Source organism: Myotis yumanensis, unplaced genomic scaffold (assembly GCF_028538775.1).
Source record: "Myotis yumanensis isolate MYYU_CA2020_CCGP unplaced genomic scaffold, mMyoYum1.0.hap1 SCAF_19, whole genome shotgun sequence".
Classification (NCBI taxonomy): Eukaryota; Metazoa; Chordata; class Mammalia; order Chiroptera; family Vespertilionidae; genus Myotis; species Myotis yumanensis.
In genome coordinates this window covers 13,786,050-13,803,638 of record NW_027223770.1, presented here as the reverse complement: position 1 = coordinate 13,803,638, position 17,589 = coordinate 13,786,050, and the positions used below count along the sequence as shown (strand labels likewise).

Here is a 17,589-nt window from a genome sequence, read left to right as displayed (position 1 = left end):
GCTGGAGGCCCAGAGGCCCCAGTGAGGAGGAGGCCAGGCGGCCAGCGCGGCCCCGGGTGCCCAGCAGCCGAGCCAGCCCCTGCCCACAGCACTGCCGTGCACACCGTCCTGCAAGGAGCCTCGGAGAAGGGTGGCGGCGGGGTCTGTCCGGAGGGCTGGGCCTGCGGCTGGACATACAGTGGTGACACACACAGCGTCTGAGCTTGTCTCCATGGAGATGGGGGGAACCTGACGCATCCTGAAGCTAATCTTAAAGTGGGGGTCCCTCGGGGTGGCACCCCACCTCGGCCTTCATGCCCCACCTGCCTGCTGGATGGCAGCCCCTCCACAGCAAGCCCCCAGGTTGCCCCTGGCACCAAGAGGGCCCTGAGCAGAGGGTGTGACCAGGAGGGTCTCCACTGAGTGAGGACTGGGCATCCCCAGGCCTCCACCCTCATCGGGGGTCGGGTTCTCAGCCTGAACCTCAGACCTCCTCACACGTGACTACAGTCCCTGTCCAGTAGACTACCCCACGCTCCCCACACCCACCCGGCCACCACTGCCCGCCCCGCTCCTGCGCCCTCCTCAACCCAGGGTCCCTGTCCAGTCCAGCCTCCTGGCACTGCCCAAGGCTGAGGACAGGGAACCACGTTGGTGGAGAGAGCTATGGAGGTGAACACCAAACACTTTATTTAGGGCATTGAATTGGGGCAGGGAATACCTTCTAGAATAGGAGCTCTGTGGCTTGCTCACCCCCAAGCGGGAGAGGCAGAGCTGTTGCCGAAGCAGGAAAAGGTGCCGAGCGCCCAAGTGTCCACCTCAGAGCGGAGGAGTGGAGACTGCGGGCAGGGCCTGGGCAGAGCGGGCTCACTGGGCTGGGCGGCTGGTCTCCTCCTGCCCAGGCAGGGCCTGGACGGCTCAGCAGGCTGGCGGCTCCAGGACATTAAGGCATCTGCACTGGGTTCGGGGAGGGGAGTGCAGTGACCTGCGGGGCAACCTGAGACCCCCACCCCAGCCTTACACAGAGGCCTGGGCTTCCTGGGGAGGAAGTGGCGTCTAAAGCGCTTGGTCAAGCCGGGAGGTCAGGTGATGGCGTGACACCCTAGGAAGGCCGTGCAGGTCCCAGCAGCTCCAGGGCCCCCACCTGGGGTGCTGGACCCCCTGCAGCAGATGGAACTTCCTGAGGTGGGCGGGCACCTGGTCACGGACCCCGGTGGGTAGGGAGTCGGTCAAGGTTTGGCCCTTCAACCCACACCCCCAGGGTCCGTGGCAGCCTGGCCTCCCAACTCTCTCACAGATGCCTACTTGGTGTCCCGCGCGGGCCCCGAGAGGCGGGGGAAAAGGCTGGAGGCAGCCATGTGCAGGCGGCACACAGCTCCTCGGGGAAGCACCCCAGCAGCTGGGCTCCAGGGGACCTGCAGCAGTGGGCGGTCCTCAGGGAGGCCGAGGCGGCACAGGTGCAGGCCGGGGGGCACCCTGGGCAGGCCACGACGCCCCCATCCGTGGCTATAAGTGCCGATCCGCCCCCTGGGGGCCGCAGCGTCCCATGAGAGAGAAGCAGAAAGGTGGAGGTCAGCATGAGGCTGACCAGTGCAGGGGTCCAAGGTCTGGGGTACCCCCCACAGGGGGCCAACCCCCGCCTCCCCCTCTCTGCCCAGCTGTGAGTCCTGAAAAGCTGTGCGTTCCCGATGTCTCCCCCCACACATTTAACAGGCAGAGGTGGAGGGACCAGTAAATGCAGCTGCAGGTCATGGCAACAGCCGCCACAGGGCCCCCAGCCGGCGGGTGGCCCCGGGTACATCCCCTCCTCCATCTCCTGCGAGCCCTTGGGATCCTGGGGGGCCTCGGGGGCAGCTGCAGCCCCAGTCTTTCTCCAAAAGCCCTGTCACTGCCAGGAATGACGCAGACCCAGGGGAGCCGCATGCTCGTCAGCCAAAGACCCGTGGGCCAGCCCCCACCTCCCAGGCTTCCAACTCCGCTTAAGTCAGCAGAAATGCCCACAAGGAACGTCCGATCCCATACTGCCGGCCTCCACCTCTCCTGGAGCCTGGATGGCTCTCCCCCCTGCACCCCCACCCCCAGAGCCCCTGAGTATCAGCAACAGCCCTGGCCTTGCTCAAGGAAAGGATCAAAATGACTCTTTTTCTTTTTTTAATAAAATTATAGATATATAGATGTAGATATAAAAACATAAAACAGACACAACGCAAGCAAACGCTGCTGTGTGCTTACTCTCGGGTCCCTGGTGCCAGGCAGAGCTCTGACCCCCTCCCCGTGTGCTTCCCACGCAGACGCCGGGGCTCTGGCGCCCCGACTCTGCATGCCTTGGGGTAGGGAATCTCGTTTGGCAGGGCAGGGACTCCTGGTCTCAGAGGCCCCTGTCGCAGCGTCCAGCCTGTGCCTGCTCCCACCTGCCCCCGGTGCCACCACAAGAGCATAAAGCAGAGGTTAAGGCTTCAATGACAGCGAGTTTCCCGGCGGTGGGGCCGCGGGGCCCCGAGCTTTAACACATGGGGCGTGGCATGGCAGCTCAGCGCATAGACACGGGGACACGCCCACCAGCTGGGCGAGACGGGACACATGGAGCCAGGACCCCACCCACGGCTGGCAGTCTGTCCGTCTGTCCATCCACCTGTCAAACCCCAGAGTAGCCCTGGAGCCGGGTGGCTGCGGGCCAGGGCTGGCCTCCCCGCAGAAGCAGCGGCCTCACCGCACTAGAAGTTCCCAGCGGGTCCCTGAAAGGCGGCCGGTGAGGGTCAGCCAGGCGGTGGGCCCTCAGTCCGGAGGATGGCCAGGGACCCAGGCCCCTCTGTCTGTTTCTGAGCCACAGCAACCCTTCTATAAAGGGACTGGGTGGGGGCTGGCCTGGTGAAATCGCGGGGACATGGGTGCAGTCCACGCAGATGCAGTCCGTGACCCTCGAGGCCCAGCCTATGAGAGCAAGGGCACCAACACAGATCCTGGAGCTGGTGGCCCCTGGCCTGGCCGCACCCTGGTGAGCAGATAAGTGGATGGACAGGTGGAGACCGAGGGACGGACACGTGGAGGCGTGGTTCTCCCTCCTGCTGATGCGTCCACACCTGCTGGGCCTCCTCCTCTGTCAGGGCAGAGAAGTCGGGGGGTGGGGGGCAGCCGCTGGGGGGTCCCGGTCCCCGTGGTGCCACAGCGGATGGGTGGCTGTCACTCCTCACACGGAGATCTCGTACGTGGTCCCACCCACGCCAGACACCTTCTTAACGAGTGTGTGCCGGGCAGGGCTGGTGGAGGGCCCTGGGGGGCCGGCGGCAGGTCCCAGGCGGGCCAGGCCCGGGGACTGCCCGTTAAGCTTACTTGGGGGGTTCTTCAGCTGAGGGTGGTCCCTGCATCAAAGCAAACACATACATGCAGACACACGGTGAACAAGGGACCGACCATGGCAGGACAGAGGCCAGTGAGGCAACAGGACAGATGATGCAGACGAAGCCCTGGCTAGCCACACCTCTGAGCTCAGAAGGTGCCACCCAGAAGACGGGTGGCCACACTGAGCCTATAGGGGGAGGGCTGTGCTGTCACAGGACCGACAGACGTCAGAACAGCTGTCACACCCCGAGGACCCTTAGTCCCCCTACTGGCAAGACCATACACATGGGGCGGCCAGGTGGACCCCACCAGCCACGCCCCTGGTTCTGCCCGGTCCTGGTGCCCTGAGCTGGGGAGCCCAGTGATGCCTGTGCGGCCCCTTCCCTGTTGCCTCCTGGGAAAACGAGGGGCTGCCCTCCTGCCCCAAAGCCTGCCCAGCAACGACCTCGCTGCCCAGTCATGAGGGCAGGAGGCCCTCCCTCCTTCAGCTTCCATCCCTGCCTCTGCAGCTGCCACCTGCTGGACCTGTTACACCCACAACGAGACTCCCTGCCCTGGTCTGTGCTCAAGGCGGTGGGTGATGCCCCGAAGATGCTGCTATGTCCCGTGGGGGCCCAGGTCCCCATCTCTGAGCAGGGAGCTGCGTGCCCACCCTCCTGAACAGGGACAGCAGCACCATCTCCTGAGGAAGAAGGCCTGGGGGACCCCAGGCACGGGTCTGTGCTAGCTTGGCGGGAATGTGGAGCTTTAGGCTAAGATGCAAATCGTGCCACACCCTGGGACATGCCAGGGTGTCCTTGGAGGGGCACAACCCCCCAGGCAGGGAAGGTCCACCCCACAGGTGGCCTCAGGCCTTCCGGACAACCCGCACTTGCTCAGCCAAGAGGTCCCACAGCCAGCCAGACACCTGCCCCCTGCCAGGAAGCCTGCAGGGTCCCCAGCACCCACCTCTGCACAGCCAGCGAGGGCGGCGGTTCCGGGAGGTCCGAGTGGATGAAGGCAACGGCTTTGGGGCCCATGTAGGAGGGCGAGCGGGGCGTGCTGGGCGGGGAGGGGGGGCCCTGGCGCAGAGGAGACCTGTGGGAGCCACTCCCTGGCCGGGGTCCCGGGGCGTTGTTGTTGGCCAGGTCTGCCTGCAGGGAGGAGGAGGAGGTCCTGGGCGCCCGGCTCACTGCGCTCGACAACGAGGACATGGACGTCTGCAGGGCGGGGTTGCGGGCGCCTCCGAAGCCCGGCCCGGCCACCAGGTCGTCTCTGGAGCCGTAGCGCAGCACGGGACCTCGGGGGCCCTCCGACAGCACGCTGGCCTGCTGCAGGCTGTAGGAGCTGGGCGCGTCGTAGACGCCCGAGTCGCCAAAGAGTGAGTCGGCCTGAGAGCGCAGCAGCCGCTCCCGCTCCTCCCTATCCTTGCGCTCCTGGATGGAGGCCATGATGGTCCTGGACAGGTTGTCGTAGCGCACCGGCGAGGGCTCCCTGGGCCGGGGGCCCAGCACGGGGCTGAAGCTGCGGGGCGGGGGCCGTGGTGGGTCACCCGCAGCCCCAGGGTGCAGGTAGGGCGAGCGGTAGCTGGCCACGCCGGCTGAGGGGTGGGCGGGGCACGCGTGGCCACCGGGCGAGGCGGGGTTGAGCAGGCTGTCGTAGGACAGGCTGCCGTTACGGTTGGGCAGCGCGTGGGGGGCGAAGATGCTGCGATGGGGCGTCGGGGGCCCACCCTCAGAGCGCAGGGGCTGGAGGGCCATGTGGTCCCCACCCCGCCGGCCTGCCGCCTTGAGGCTCAGGGATCGCAAGGCCCCTGAGAAGGTGTCAGCGGCGCTGAGCGGAGGGGAAGGCGAGTAGGTGGTGTGCAGACCACCAGGGGGGTAGTCAGGAAGGTCCAGGCTGGGCTCAGACGTGAAGTCCAGGCTGTGGAGGCTGTCCTCCCCCAGAGTCAGGGACTCGGGGCCCGAGACCTGCAGGGAGAGAGGGTGCACGCCTGCCACTGCCCGCCTGCCACGCCCCACCTGGTCACCGGATGCTCTGTGCCCATGTGGAGGCTGCAAGCTTAGTGACATCAAGGTGGTGGCAGGTACAACCGACAAGCCGTCCCATAAGCTCTCCAACCCCTGGCCACACCACCTGCTCCTTGTCCACCAGAGAAGGACGTGGGGGGCAGGGGGAAGCAGAGCAGCAGCCCCAGGGGCTACCTCCCAGGGAAGGGTGTGCATGCTGTTCCAGCTCCTATTCCCGGGGTGGGGGTGGGGGTGAGGGTGGGGGTAGGGGGGTGCTGGAACAGCCTCAGCAGCTGGACCTTGAGGAGATGTCATAACCACACAGGGACCAGGGCCCTCTCTTGGGCACCCCACCTCTGAGTGTCGGGACACAACAGGGCCACCACTGGCCACTACACACACCCAGGGCAGTGTCCTTGCAGCCCACCCAGCTCAAGGGACAGCCACACCAACAGGGCCTTTGTGATTCGAGGCTCAGGCTGGAGACAAGAACCTGCAAAACCTCAAAACAGAGCCCAGCTAGCATGTCTCAGTGGTGGAGCATTGACCTATGAACCTATGAACCAGAAGGTTGAGGTTCAGTTCGAGGTCAGGGCACATGCCTGGGTTGCGGGCTCAACCCCCAGCAGGGGCGTGCAGAAGGCAGCCGATCAATGATTCTGTCTCATCATTGATGAGCTCTCTCTCCCTTTCCCTCTCTGAAATCAATAAAATATATATAAATTAAAAAAACAAAACAGAAGAGGCATGGGCGGGGACAAATGTGGCCTCAGGGGCCAGCCTCAGGGGGACAACCCCAGGCCTCCGTAAGCGCCAGGACAATCCCAAGAAGGAGGTGCCCTGGATGAGGGCACCTAAAGCCCAGCCCTGTCCCCAAGCAGGGCCACTGCACACTGGCCAGAGAGGCTCGGAGTCACTGCCGAGACCAGGGGGCGCCGAGAAGAGGGGCGTCCTGGGTGGGTGGGGCTGGTCGAGGTGTGCTGGCCCAGCCACAGGGCTGCCTCTCAGTGGCCGTGAAGGAGGGCGGCCAGCCTGGGAACGCTTGGGGAATTCCTGGGAATTCCTGGCAGTCCCGGGCCGCCGATGGCTCCACAGCGAGCACAGAATGCTTGTACTTGGGCAAATAATGTGCTTTCTCAAACAATCTCAGATTCTTCTGAAGCCTTCCCGTGGGCCTGACGGAGTGACTAATGGTGCAATTCCTGGCATCCTGGCACATACTGCTCCTGGGGGCAGCCGCCTACTGGGCCAGCAGGCAGTGCCGGCCAAGGGCGTAGGGCCAGGACCGCCTGCGCCAGCCCCTCCCAGGACACCCTGCTCCGCTCCCGTCCACTGGCCCTAGCTGGGATCTCTGCAAAGTGGGATCCTGCTGACACCCTCCGTGACCCCGGCAGGGCCTCCCACGGGGTGAGGCCTCTGGGGGTGGGGTCGCCGGGGCAGGGCATCAGGGTAGGGCCGGGGTTCCTCACCTGCTCGCTTGGGCCACAGAAAGGCGCTTTGGGACCTGTGGGAAAGGTAGGCCGGAACTTGTACATGGCGGGTGTCGGGGGGCTGGTCCTCTGGGCCGACAGGGCGCTCTCTGGGGGAAATGGACCTCAGTCAGGCCAGGGTCAATCGTGCCCCTCCCCTCGTTTGGCTAGCCCCTCCTCACCAGCACTGCCTGGGCGTGGGGTCTGCCGGTCACCGCCAAACGAGCCAGCCTCCGGCTTGGGGGGCAGTGGTGGCCCCAGGTCCAGCGGCTTCTCATCCAGCCGGTCCAGGCTGCCCTTGGACTGGGAGGGGGCATGGTCAGTGGTGGGTAGAGCGTGGGCCAGGGCTTAACCGGGGATGCCTCCCTGGGGCCCTGGGACATCGATCCTGCCCCAGAATCTGCCCAATTCTTCCGCCCTCCATTCTTCCAGGCCCCTCCAACCTAGCTGCTTCACGCCTCCAAGGATCTGACCTTCCCCCCAACTCCTACCCACCCAAGGGCCCCCACCTTGCTTCGGCCCAGGCCAGCCTTCAGCCCATTGTCACTAAGCTTGACCTTGAGCGGAGGAGCTCGATCCAGGAGTTCGGGCCGAAGGAAGGGCGGCTTCAGGCGAGCAGCAAGCGGCAGCCGGGGCGGCTCCACCACATACCTGCACCGGGGAAGAGGGGCAGTGGCGAGGCCGACCCTGTCTGAACGTATCCCGAGGGCAGGGCCAGCCCCACCGGCCGAGGGCAGAAGCAGACCAGGCTTAGGGTCTGCAGCTGCCCACCCTGAGCCCGGGCAGAGGCCCCCTCGACACCCCACCCAGGCCTCACCGGGGAGCCAGGGGGCTGCACAGCACGTGCTCCACGTTTCCATAGCAGCCTCGGGTGAAAGGATTCACGCCCCCACGAAACTTCCCCGTCACCTGCGGACAAGGGGCCCTTCAGCCAGCGTGGCTACCCGGGGCCCAGCCCACCGTGGGCAGAGGGACAGCCGGGGTTCCTCCTGGGTTGGTCAGGGTCAGCCCAGTGGTAGCCCCACCCAGATCACCCCAGCTTGTCCCTCAGGGAGCTGTGGAACTTCCGGGCCCCGAGTCACTGGTGGCTGCAGTGGCAGAGCTCCACCCCCTACCCCACCTGGGTGCACGGGACCAGAGTCTCCCCCACCTACAGGGGCCACCTGAGTGAGTGCCCCTGCAGCCTTGCCCCGACCCCCCAGGGTCCCGGTGTAGGCTTGACCCTCTCAGCATCGGGGACCCCCATCCCCGTCACAGCACGGCCCCACCCAGGGTCTGCACCTGCTCATTGGTAGTGCGCCCCCGAGTGACCAGCACCACGTGGAAGCCGGTGAGGCCGATGACAGGGATGAAGAAGAGGCCGGCCACACACATGACAGCCATGCTGGCCCGTTAAGGCCAACGGCCAAGGGCGAAGACACAGAGCGGGTGCCTGTGGTCAAACTTCCCACCCGTCCAGAAAGGGCAGCCCACCCCCTGGGGGTTCCCAGGCAGCTGACCCACCCCCGAGTCTCAGTTTCCCCTGAGAATGTGCCCCCAGCCCACGCTGCCTCTGTGGTCGGGCCAAGGATACGTGATGGTGGTGTGGGCGGCTCCCAGCCCCTCGGCGTGGTTCAGCACGTAGACCAGGCCGAAGGCGACGACACCCACCATGTGGGCGCTGAGGGACAGCAGGAACAGGAAGAAGTAGCGGTAGTTGCGGCGCCCGATGCAGTTGTTGACCCAGGGGCAGTGGTGGTCAAAGTCCTGGGCAGGAGCAGCACGTCAGGGTGAACGGTGGGCGGGAGGGGGGTGGGTGCGGGGGGGGGGGGGGGCGGGGTGAGGGACATGGTAGGAGGGGAATGGATGGGATGGCGGGGCGGTCACCTCTACGCAGTTGTCGCAGACGCTGCAGTGGGAGCAGCGCGGTGGGCGGTAGAAGTGGCAGGTGGCACACCACTTCATTCGGACCTGGATGCCCCGCACATCCACGTTCTTGTACAGCGGGGCCCGGAAGTCGTCCTCCTTATCCTCGTCCTCATCCGCTGTGGGCCAGAGCCAAGGGTGGTGGCAGGAAAGTGACTTCCCTGGCAGGAGAGCCCCTCCCCGATCTCTGCCAGCCCACCTGTCAGGAACCCCCTACCAAAGACTCTCCCCGTGGCAGCCACTCACACTCTAGTGAAAGAGAGCAGATGACCTGCCCCAGCACAAGGTCCTACCTCGGGGGAAGACGCCAGGGTCCATGAAGGTGGCCATGCTGAAGTTGGCCAGGACGAAGAGGAAGATGATGCCATTGTAGACAGGAACGGCTGGGGACACAGCACGCGTCAACCACGGGCACCTGTGTGGCACAGCAGGGCAGGGCTGGGTCTGGGAGTGTGGCAGGCGGGTAAGGAGAGGACTTGGGGGCAGAGAAATTAGGTATGTACATGCACGTACAGGCCTTCAAGGCCACTGTCGATGCTCAGCATGGCAGTCAGGAAGGCCATGCTGCTGTGGGTCCTGGCAGATCCCTGCCCACCTGCCTGCTGCTCCTTTGCTCAACCATTGGGCTATGCATGCTGTGCATGGTGCACGGACTGTGTGTGCCAGCTCTAACCCCAGCAAGCCCCCTGGTAGCTGTTGGGAATTTAACTCACAGTTGAGAAAACTGAGGTTCAAAGAGGCCCATAGGCCTGGGGTGGCACGACTTAGGAGGGGTGACCAGAGCCCACCCATGTCCTCCCACTGCACCCAGCATCTTTCCCAGGCTCCCTGGAGGGAAATGAGCCCTTTCTGTCCATGCACCGTGACTGACAGAGGCCAGTGACCCACCAGGTAGCTCAGGCCACCTCCATCCTCACCTAGATCTGTCCCAGCCCAGCGGGGCCCCTGAGCCTGGAGATCCTCAGGTGCGAGGAGCCCCAATTCTCAGCCAGTAAATGCCAAGTGGAGCGATCCCTGCTCTTCCCTGAGGGGCGCAGTCTCAGAGTCTGGGCCACCTGGCAGCGCCTTCTTTTCAGTAGGTCACCTTACTCTCCACATGACAATGCAGAACGCTGGGAGACTCTAGGAAAGAATGACGCCCCCACCCCTTCGAAATCTTTTACCACTTGGCTCCAAGGCTGCCCCCTCTTCCAGGAAGCCTTCCCAGACTCCTGCTGCCCTGTAAGGGTCATGCATACCTCCCTGATGGGTACTCTGCCACAGACAGTATCTTCCTCAGCTCTCCTGGGACCTAACCAGAGCCCCCGCCAGTCCCTGGGCACATGGCCTCCGGCCCCTGCCCCAACTCACAGTGGGTCCCTGAGTCCCCTCACTCAGCACCCACAAAGCCCCTCTGGCCTCAGGCTCCCCATCTCCCCCATGGTCCCTGGCTGCGGCGACAAGCAGGGCAGTACCAAGGCTCACTGTGAAGTCGGGGGGCGGGGCACCGGGGATCCCCGCAGCAGCCCTGACTATGAGCCCTGCCTGTCACCCAGCGGGTACAGGCCACACTGGCGCACCCACGCCTCATTTGGCCAGAGGCCAGCCCCGCCACCCCGGCAACCACCTCCATAGCAGCAGAACTTTGCTATTTTTAGTGGAAAGCAAGAAGCTATTTAAAGATTCCCTTCCCACAGCAGCACGCTTGGCACCCGGAGCCTGATCTACCCCTTCCCCTTCTCCGGGACCCACCATGGAGGTGGATGCACAGCCTGAGGACGGGGTTCCCTCAGCCGGAAGGGCCTTCCTCTGCCACCCCTTTCCCCGGGCGGCCCCGAGTACCCCCCAACAGACACCTTCCACACTTTCCACACTCCCCACCCGGCATGCTGAAGCCTAGTATACAGACAGCGCTCAATGTGATCCATTCAGCAAGACCACAGTGGGCGCCTGAGGCATGGTCTGCCCAGCAAGGCGGGGGCGGGGGCACAGGCCCAAATGCCAGTGGGGATGGGCTTTTCACACATGCCCGGCCCCCACGGAGAAGTGGGGCACTGTGGACCCCAAACGGGCAGTTTGAACCAGCTCCCCATGGCACCGTCTGGGAAGGGCTGGCCACGTAATCTGCCAAAATGAAAATGTCCCACTTGTTTAAAACGTATGAAGAGTTTCAAGACGGTGAAAACATTAAAGCAAATACGGGCCCTCGTGCACCTGAACGGCCTGGGGCCAGTGGAGGCAGCCTGTTCTGGGACAGGAAGAGGCCGAGGGGACCCAGGATGCACTGGGGCGGGCTGAGGACGGGAGATGTGCAGACACGGAGCGCAGCAGGCAGGTGGGCACTGAAGGCAGGACACGGGGGGCGGAGACTAGAGTGTGAGCCTCGCCCACCACCATGTCCAGGTTTGGCTGATGAATACACAAGACGCACCGCCTACCTGCCCTGCACAGTGGACCACACATTCCATCCTCCAGCTGTAGGGGGTGTGGGGTGCTTCTCTTCCCATTTTACGGATAAGGAGCAGGTATCGGAGGGCTTGACACATGCCCAAGGCCTTGGGGCAAGTCTGCGTCAGAGCTGGGATTCAAGCCAGTACATAGGCTGAACCCCTTGGGCAGCCCCCACCCCTATGCTGACCAGAGCTCCCACTGACCTGGGCAGCCTGTGCTGCTTTGTCCGCCTTGAGCCTGATGAACACCCAGGCCGCATGGGCTGGACAGTGGCCCCGATTAGATGCCTAAGACTGGGGTGTAGCTGGGCAGCACTGGGGCCAGGTTTGGAAATCTGCACTGTGATGGGCCAATGCTTACACTGAGGTGCTGGGCGGTCTCCGTCCACCGTGGGTAGCACCTGCCCACTGCCTGGGCCGCACGTACCCAGGAGGGTGCAGGCCTTAGTTGGTGTTGGGTAGGCTGGGGAGGGGTGCAGGTCCTCTGACTGGGACCTGAGCCACTGCCCACTCTGCCTCCCATCTCCATCCCCCCAGAATGATTCAGACCCAAAGATCAGGCACTCCCATGCGATCCTGTCCCCCGTCTCCCCACCCCCGTCTCCCCCCAGGTGGCCTTCACCCACCAGGAAATGCCTTAAGGGGAGCTCAGGCTGGGCTCACGCTTAAGGGGTATGGCTCACGGGCCAATGCTGCCAAGGCCTGGAACTCAGCCACCTCGGGAAACATGTGGGCTAAGGGGGGAAAGATGAAAGAGCCCATGCAAACACATACATATGCATGTACACATGTGAACATGCAGAGACAGGTGCATGCACATGTGCTCAGAACACAGAGACGCATAAACATGCTCCATACATGCATGTGCATAAGTGCACACTGAACAGGCATGCACAGAGACACATGTCCACACATAATTGTACATAAAAGGCATGCATCCGTGAACACGCGTGAACATGTGTTCAACGTGATGCACAAACATACAGATGTGCGTGCCTGTGCACACATTAGCACACCTGCATGGATACACATACATGGCCACACAGGCACACCTGCATAAACACAGACGTATGCACTTGTGAACACACGTTTCTCCTCCCACTGACCCCAGCCCCCTCCAACCCGGGCTGGGCTGCCTCTCTCTGTCCTTCCACCTCTCTGGGCGTCCCTTCGCTCTGTGACCAGGTAAGCACACGGATGTGTGAGGACACACACGCTCTGGGCAGGACCCGACAGGCAGCACTGCTCAGCCCACCTTGAGTCTGTCCTAGGCACCAGGAGGGCCCCTCTGCCCACAGGGAAGTAACCCCACGCCCACCCAGGGGATGGGACACTATAGGCTCGCCCTGCTGGGCAGGGGCTGGCCACTCCCTGCTGCCTACAGCTAAGCTTGGGGCCAGAGTGAGGCCAGGGCTAAGGGCGAACAGGTCGAAGCTCTGAGCCCTCCTCTCTGACCAGCCCCTGCCTCCCCAGCGCCAGGGCCACACACCACTGCTATGAGCTCCCCCCCGTCGCGGCCCCAGGTCTTGCCAGGGCCAACAGGGAGACAGCACCCAAGGGCGTGGGAGGTGATGCAGGGGCAACATGCTCACAAAGTTCAATGTGGACTGAAATTTTTAACTCAAACATTTTCATTTCAATTGGGTTCGTCATTAACAGTCTGTGTTCACGCACATGGATACCCAGCACCAGAGGGTCTGTGGCCACTCTGCCCGGATCAGGCCAGAAAGGCCTCTGGCCAGCTGCACCCACCCACCTAATCCCTACAGAGAGGGAAACTGAGGCTCGGCGGGCCAGGGATACCCCAGGCCACATGCAGCAAGTCCTGGCAAGGGGCTCACACCAAGTCCCCCCTCCCCATGCAGCCCCTGCCAGCAGCTCTGTCCACCAGGACCCACCATGGTCTGGCCTGGTCCTGGGCGGGCCCTCCCACTGTCCTAGGCCGGGCCTTGCTGCCTGTCTGGGCCTCTGAGCGTGGGGAGGGCTCAGGCCCACCCTGGGAACCAGCCCCGACATCCCAGAAGTCAACCCACTGGCCCCAGACATAGGCATGATGGCCCGGCCCCAGGCATTGGTATTCTGCCAGCTCTCTGATCTTCACAGGGTCCCCGTCGTTCTGCAAAGTGGCTCTGGGAGGAGGAAGGGGCAAGGGCAAAAGCCTGGACCCTCCCACACACCCTCACACCTGTCCCAGCCTGGCACTGAGCCAGTGTGAAGAGCTTCTGGGGCGCAGGGGGACACAACTGCACCAGGAACCTAGGAAGGCTTCCTGGAAGAGAAGGGCCTCTGGGAACCTGCCCTGTGATGTGCTCCCCATTCTCAGAGGAGGGATACTCCAACCTCCTGGCATATTTTCCAGGCCACAGACTGTCCTAGCAACATGGTCCCAGCCCCCTCAATGAGCTGGCCTTGGTCCTCCAGGCGCTGGTTCCTCTCCTCGCATGACACCAGGAGCTGCTGCCTGTGTGGACCTGCCCTTGAGGGGCACCTCATGTTGACTGAGTGCAGAGCGGGGCCTGGGGCCCTCAGCATCCAGGGAAGTCCAAGGATCAAAGGCAGAGAAGACAACCCTCGGGCTTGAGGGTGGGGAGAGGGCACAGGAGAGCTGCTCCCTCCCTGCACGTGTCTGAGTCTGGGGCAGGCCTGGGGCAGCAACAGGGCAGAAGCATGGGTACTGGGGTGATGAAAGGCCAATCCTGAGAAGGGGACCGCCTGGACACCTGCTTGCCCCAGAATTGGCATATTGTGCTGGCATTACTGGGCCGGGTCTGCCCCACAGAGCCCCTTCTCAGGAACCCAGCTACCAGGGCAGGGGCGGGCCAGGGTTCCTTTGGTCCAAACAATGTGGCCTCGGGGTCGGGCTACAGGGGAGCCCTGTCCTGGGGATGAGCAAGGTTCCCTTCGCTGGATGGTCACTCCACGTGGACCCCAACTAGTGCCCCTGGGTCCCCATCCTGCCACAAAGACACACAGCCATGCACAGGGCAGGATGCAGGCACCACCTGTGGTACCCCAAAGGAATCCTGCACCTCCCAACACGACGTCCCTGAATCCAGACCCCCCATCTGTGAGAACAGAGGAAGACCTGGCATGGGGCAGGGTGCAGAGGGGGCAGCAGGTTGGGAGCCTATGGCTTGGGGGTGGGTCAAGTTCACCGGACAGGGAGTAAGAGCCCTCTGAAACCACAACCTCATGATGAGCGCTCTACACAAGGCCAGGTGAGCCTATAGAAAGAGGCAATGGCTCTCTGGGGTGAGGTCAATTTCAATTTCTTTTTAAATGGTCTTTTTTTTTTCCTGCATTTCCCAAGTTCTCAATAGAGAACACATTGGGCCCCACCCCGGCAGGAGACCCAGCAGGATTCGTCCCCCCTCTTCCGGTGTCTGCTGCCCACCTGCCCCTCTCCTCTCTGCCCCACAGTCAGCAGCTTCTGAGTGACAAGAATCCGCCTGCTCACCAAAGCCAGAAATAAGCCCGTCCACACAGGCCTTTTTTAAACACGCTCTTGGCAGCCGGTGGCACCTACCCAGCTCCGGAGTCCAGGTAGACGGCTCTCCCGCCTCCACAGACACCCAGTGCCCACCCAGCGAACACAAGGCAGCCGCGCTCGCTCTGGCTAATGTGAACGGGGCCATGCCGGCCCCTGCCCACCCCGCCCCTGATTCACTCTCTCTCCGGGGCTGACCTGCCTCTGAACAGAGGTCCCACTGGCTTCAGGTCCCCAGGTTGCTTTGGTCACCAGAGCTGTGACTAACTAAGCCTGGGACCTGCAGAAGGGGGTGGTCACAGACCCGCATGGCTGAAGTCTGGGGCCCTCAGTCCCTCCCTGTGCCAGAAGGAGACCTGGGGGTGGGGGGGGGCGGGGCATGACCATGGGGAGGGAGCTGCATCGCCAGCACCACTCCGATCTGTGAGCCAGCCGGTGTCTAAAGCTGCAAAAGCCCAGAGCCTGGCCTGCCTTCTGCCTCAAGGGTTCCAAAGCCCGCCATGGCCAGTGTCCCTGGGTGTGGCCTGGCCTGGGCCCTCCAGCTGTGATCACTAGGCTTTCCTATGAAGGTCAAGGAAGGGAGGAGGGTGCTGCCACGCCAGGGTCACTGGGGGCCGTGGGGCAGGCACGTGGCAGATGGGCTAGACCACACCTACTCAGGAACAACTCGGCTCTGGCCCCTGGCCGTAGAGCCAGGAGAGGGGGCCGAACACATCCTCAGCTCCTCGCAGGAAGGGCTGGTGGCTCTGGGCAGCCCACGTCCCTCCTGAAGCCTGTGGGGAGGGGAGGGCTGCAGCCACACCCTGGGCAGCCACTGCACACACTCCCCTGCCCAGGCCCAGCGGCTCACACCTAGGGCCTGCCTGGCACACTCATTAGGTGCCCACGGGGCACGCGTGTCCCCGCACACAGGACTCACCTTTTCCTGGTGCCCAGGACAGGCACCTTCACGGCCTCAGCCTCAGCCCAGGGTGCGGGCTCACGCTGCCCAAACCCCTGGTGCCAGCCCTGTCCTGCCCAGCCCTCTGGACCCGGTCCCTGCCCCCGGTCCCTACCCCTGGCTGTGGCCCCTGCGCCCCGGCGACGCGGCGGACTCACGTGAACACGAAGAACAGGGTGCTGGAGCCGACCAGCAGCGCGGCGGCTGTGGCCACGGGGATGTACTTGGCGGGTTTGAGGCGCGTCCCGGGGCTGCGGGGCATCCTGGGCGCCGCGCCGCCGCATCCCTCCCCGGGGCCTGACGGGCGGGGCCGGCGGGGTCGTGCCGGGGTCGGCGGGGCGGGTTGGACGCGGCGCAGGACCCGCGGCGGCGGCGGCGGCGGTGGCGGAGGAGGAAATCCCACCCCAGGGGCGGAGCGGCGGCGGCGCACTGATGTCAGCGCGCCCCTTAAGGTGGACCGGGCGGCGGGGGGCGGCGGCGCGGGGCGGGGCCAGAGACCCAGGAGGACGCTCCCGCCCCGCCACGCCCTCGTTAGGATGCGGGCTGCGGAGCCACCCCAGCCTGGGGCTCCCGAGCTCCCGCCCCGGGCCCTGCGCGCGGTGGAGCCGGGTCGGCCTCCTGCGCGGCGCTCGGGACGCTCAGAAAGCGGGCCTCTCCTCGCCTCGGTGCCCCGGTCTAGCGAGTGCCCGCGGCTCTCTAAGCCACAGCCGTCGCACCTGCAGATCCCTGCCCACCAGCTGGACACTGTAGAGGACACCGGGCACCCTGTGTCCAGCCCGCAGGCCCCTCCTGGGCCTCTGCAGACCGCTCGCTCCCGGAACGCCCCCGAGCAGCGGGTGCCTGCGGGCAGGCGATGCCCGCGCTCCAGGCCATTCTCGGGAGCGCCAGGCCCGGCTCCTCGGGGGCTCCCCCACCGGGGGGTCAGCGGTGACACTGCGCGGGCACCTTGGGTGTTTATCCCCGTCCCGCCGCTCAGCCCTCGGGCCACTTGGCTGAGCAGCACCGCCAGCGGACAGCCTCAGGGCAGGGGGAGTGGTCCCTCTGCCTCCGGGCCCGAGCTGCAGCCTGGGGTGTGGGTGGGTAGAGGCCCCGGGCCAGGCGCGTCCCTCGGCCCCGAGGCAGGGTGGAGTGCCCCTCAGGAAGCCCCGGGCACCCTGCCCCGCGTGGGATCGGCCCGTGGTCAGGCCCACCTCCGGCAGGAAATCCCCCGCCCCTGCCCACGCCGCTTAAGGTGGACCCGCGGCCTCGCAGAGCCGGCGCGGGGTGGGCGGGACCATCTGGGCAGCGAGTGCAGCGCCTCTGGGCGGTCGGAACCTCCATCAAGCTCCAAGGCCTCCCCAGTGAGCACCAAGGGTCTCTGTCCGCAGCAGTGCGAGGCACAGCGACCATCTCCTCCGGCCACGCTGACACAGGCCCGGTGGCTCCCAGAGGCCCCTCCATGCTGGTAGGTGGGCCTTCTTAAGGCCCCGGCCCCGAAGGCTGCAAGCTACTATTAAGGAACCCTGGATGGGGGCCAGACCCCAGCGTTAACGCAGCTTGACAGCAGATCTGGTGATGCACTTTCTCCCACCACATCCAGTTGTAGCCTTGCCCACTGCGGGAGGCCTAGCCCTTGGGGGACTAGCTCTATGACAGGGTCTGGGGCAGTGGGGTGGGTTCAAGGTGCAAAGGTGGACAAAGGACAGACCCCACCTGGAGCAGACCCCCCCTCAAGCCTAGCTGAGATGCCATAGCCCTACAGGCCTAATACAAACAGGCCCTCGGGATAGGGGACACAACACCAGCCAAACCCTGCCCCACCACTTCACCCTTGTTCTTGCCCTTCTGCAGCCCTGTACAGGGAATGCTGCTCCAGCCCACCGCCCCCCCGCCCCAACACACACACACACACAACTTCTGATAACAGGGCCTGGACATAGGCCCACACGTCAAGAGGCCCCTCCCCCACTGCACCCAAAGTAGGGCCCTGTTGTGTAGGGGTGCCAGGACAGCTGAGAGCCGAGGAGTGCCAAATCCTGGCTGTCATGTCTCTGCTGAGGTCCCTGCAGAGGGG

The 17,589-nt window shown here is 64.5% G+C and overlaps 1 protein-coding gene across 2 annotated transcripts; it reads right to left on the bottom strand.

Moving 5' to 3' along the window:
* Positions 1-683: 683 nt before the first annotated feature.
* Positions 684-15,944, bottom strand: ZDHHC8 (zinc finger DHHC-type palmitoyltransferase 8). Of its 2 annotated transcripts, none has more exons than XM_070399671.1 (11): positions 15,695-15,944; positions 8,974-9,095; positions 8,642-8,799; positions 8,349-8,521; positions 8,057-8,159; positions 7,593-7,684; positions 7,285-7,426; positions 6,958-7,078; positions 6,776-6,885; positions 4,267-5,267; positions 684-1,506 (listed from the first exon to the last, which is right to left on the bottom strand). In XM_070399671.1, the coding sequence occupies exons 1-11, from the start codon at positions 15,796-15,798 to the stop codon at positions 1,281-1,283; spliced, it is 2,352 nt and encodes a 783-aa protein (XP_070255772.1). In that variant the 5' UTR covers positions 15,799-15,944; the 3' UTR covers positions 684-1,280. The 2 variants fall into 2 exon arrangements, with proteins under 2 accessions (XP_070255772.1, XP_070255773.1); XM_070399672.1 differs by lacking the exon at positions 684-1,506 and adding an exon at positions 2,125-3,338.
* Between the last annotated feature and the right edge of the window lie 1,645 nt (positions 15,945-17,589).

Coding starts and splice junctions, on each gene's coding strand:
- ZDHHC8 (XM_070399671.1), bottom strand. CDS start 15,798: ATGCCCCGCAGCCCCGGGACGCGCCTCAAACCCGCCAAGTACATCCCC. Junction 9,096..15,694: donor ACCCTGTTCTTCGTGTTCAC/GTGAGTCCGCCG, acceptor TGTGCCACACAG/GTGCCCGTGGTTGACGCGTG. Junction 7,427..7,592: donor TGCAGCCCCCTGGCTCCCCG/GTGAGGCCTGGG, acceptor TCCCCGGTGCAG/GTATGTGGTGGAGCCGCCCC.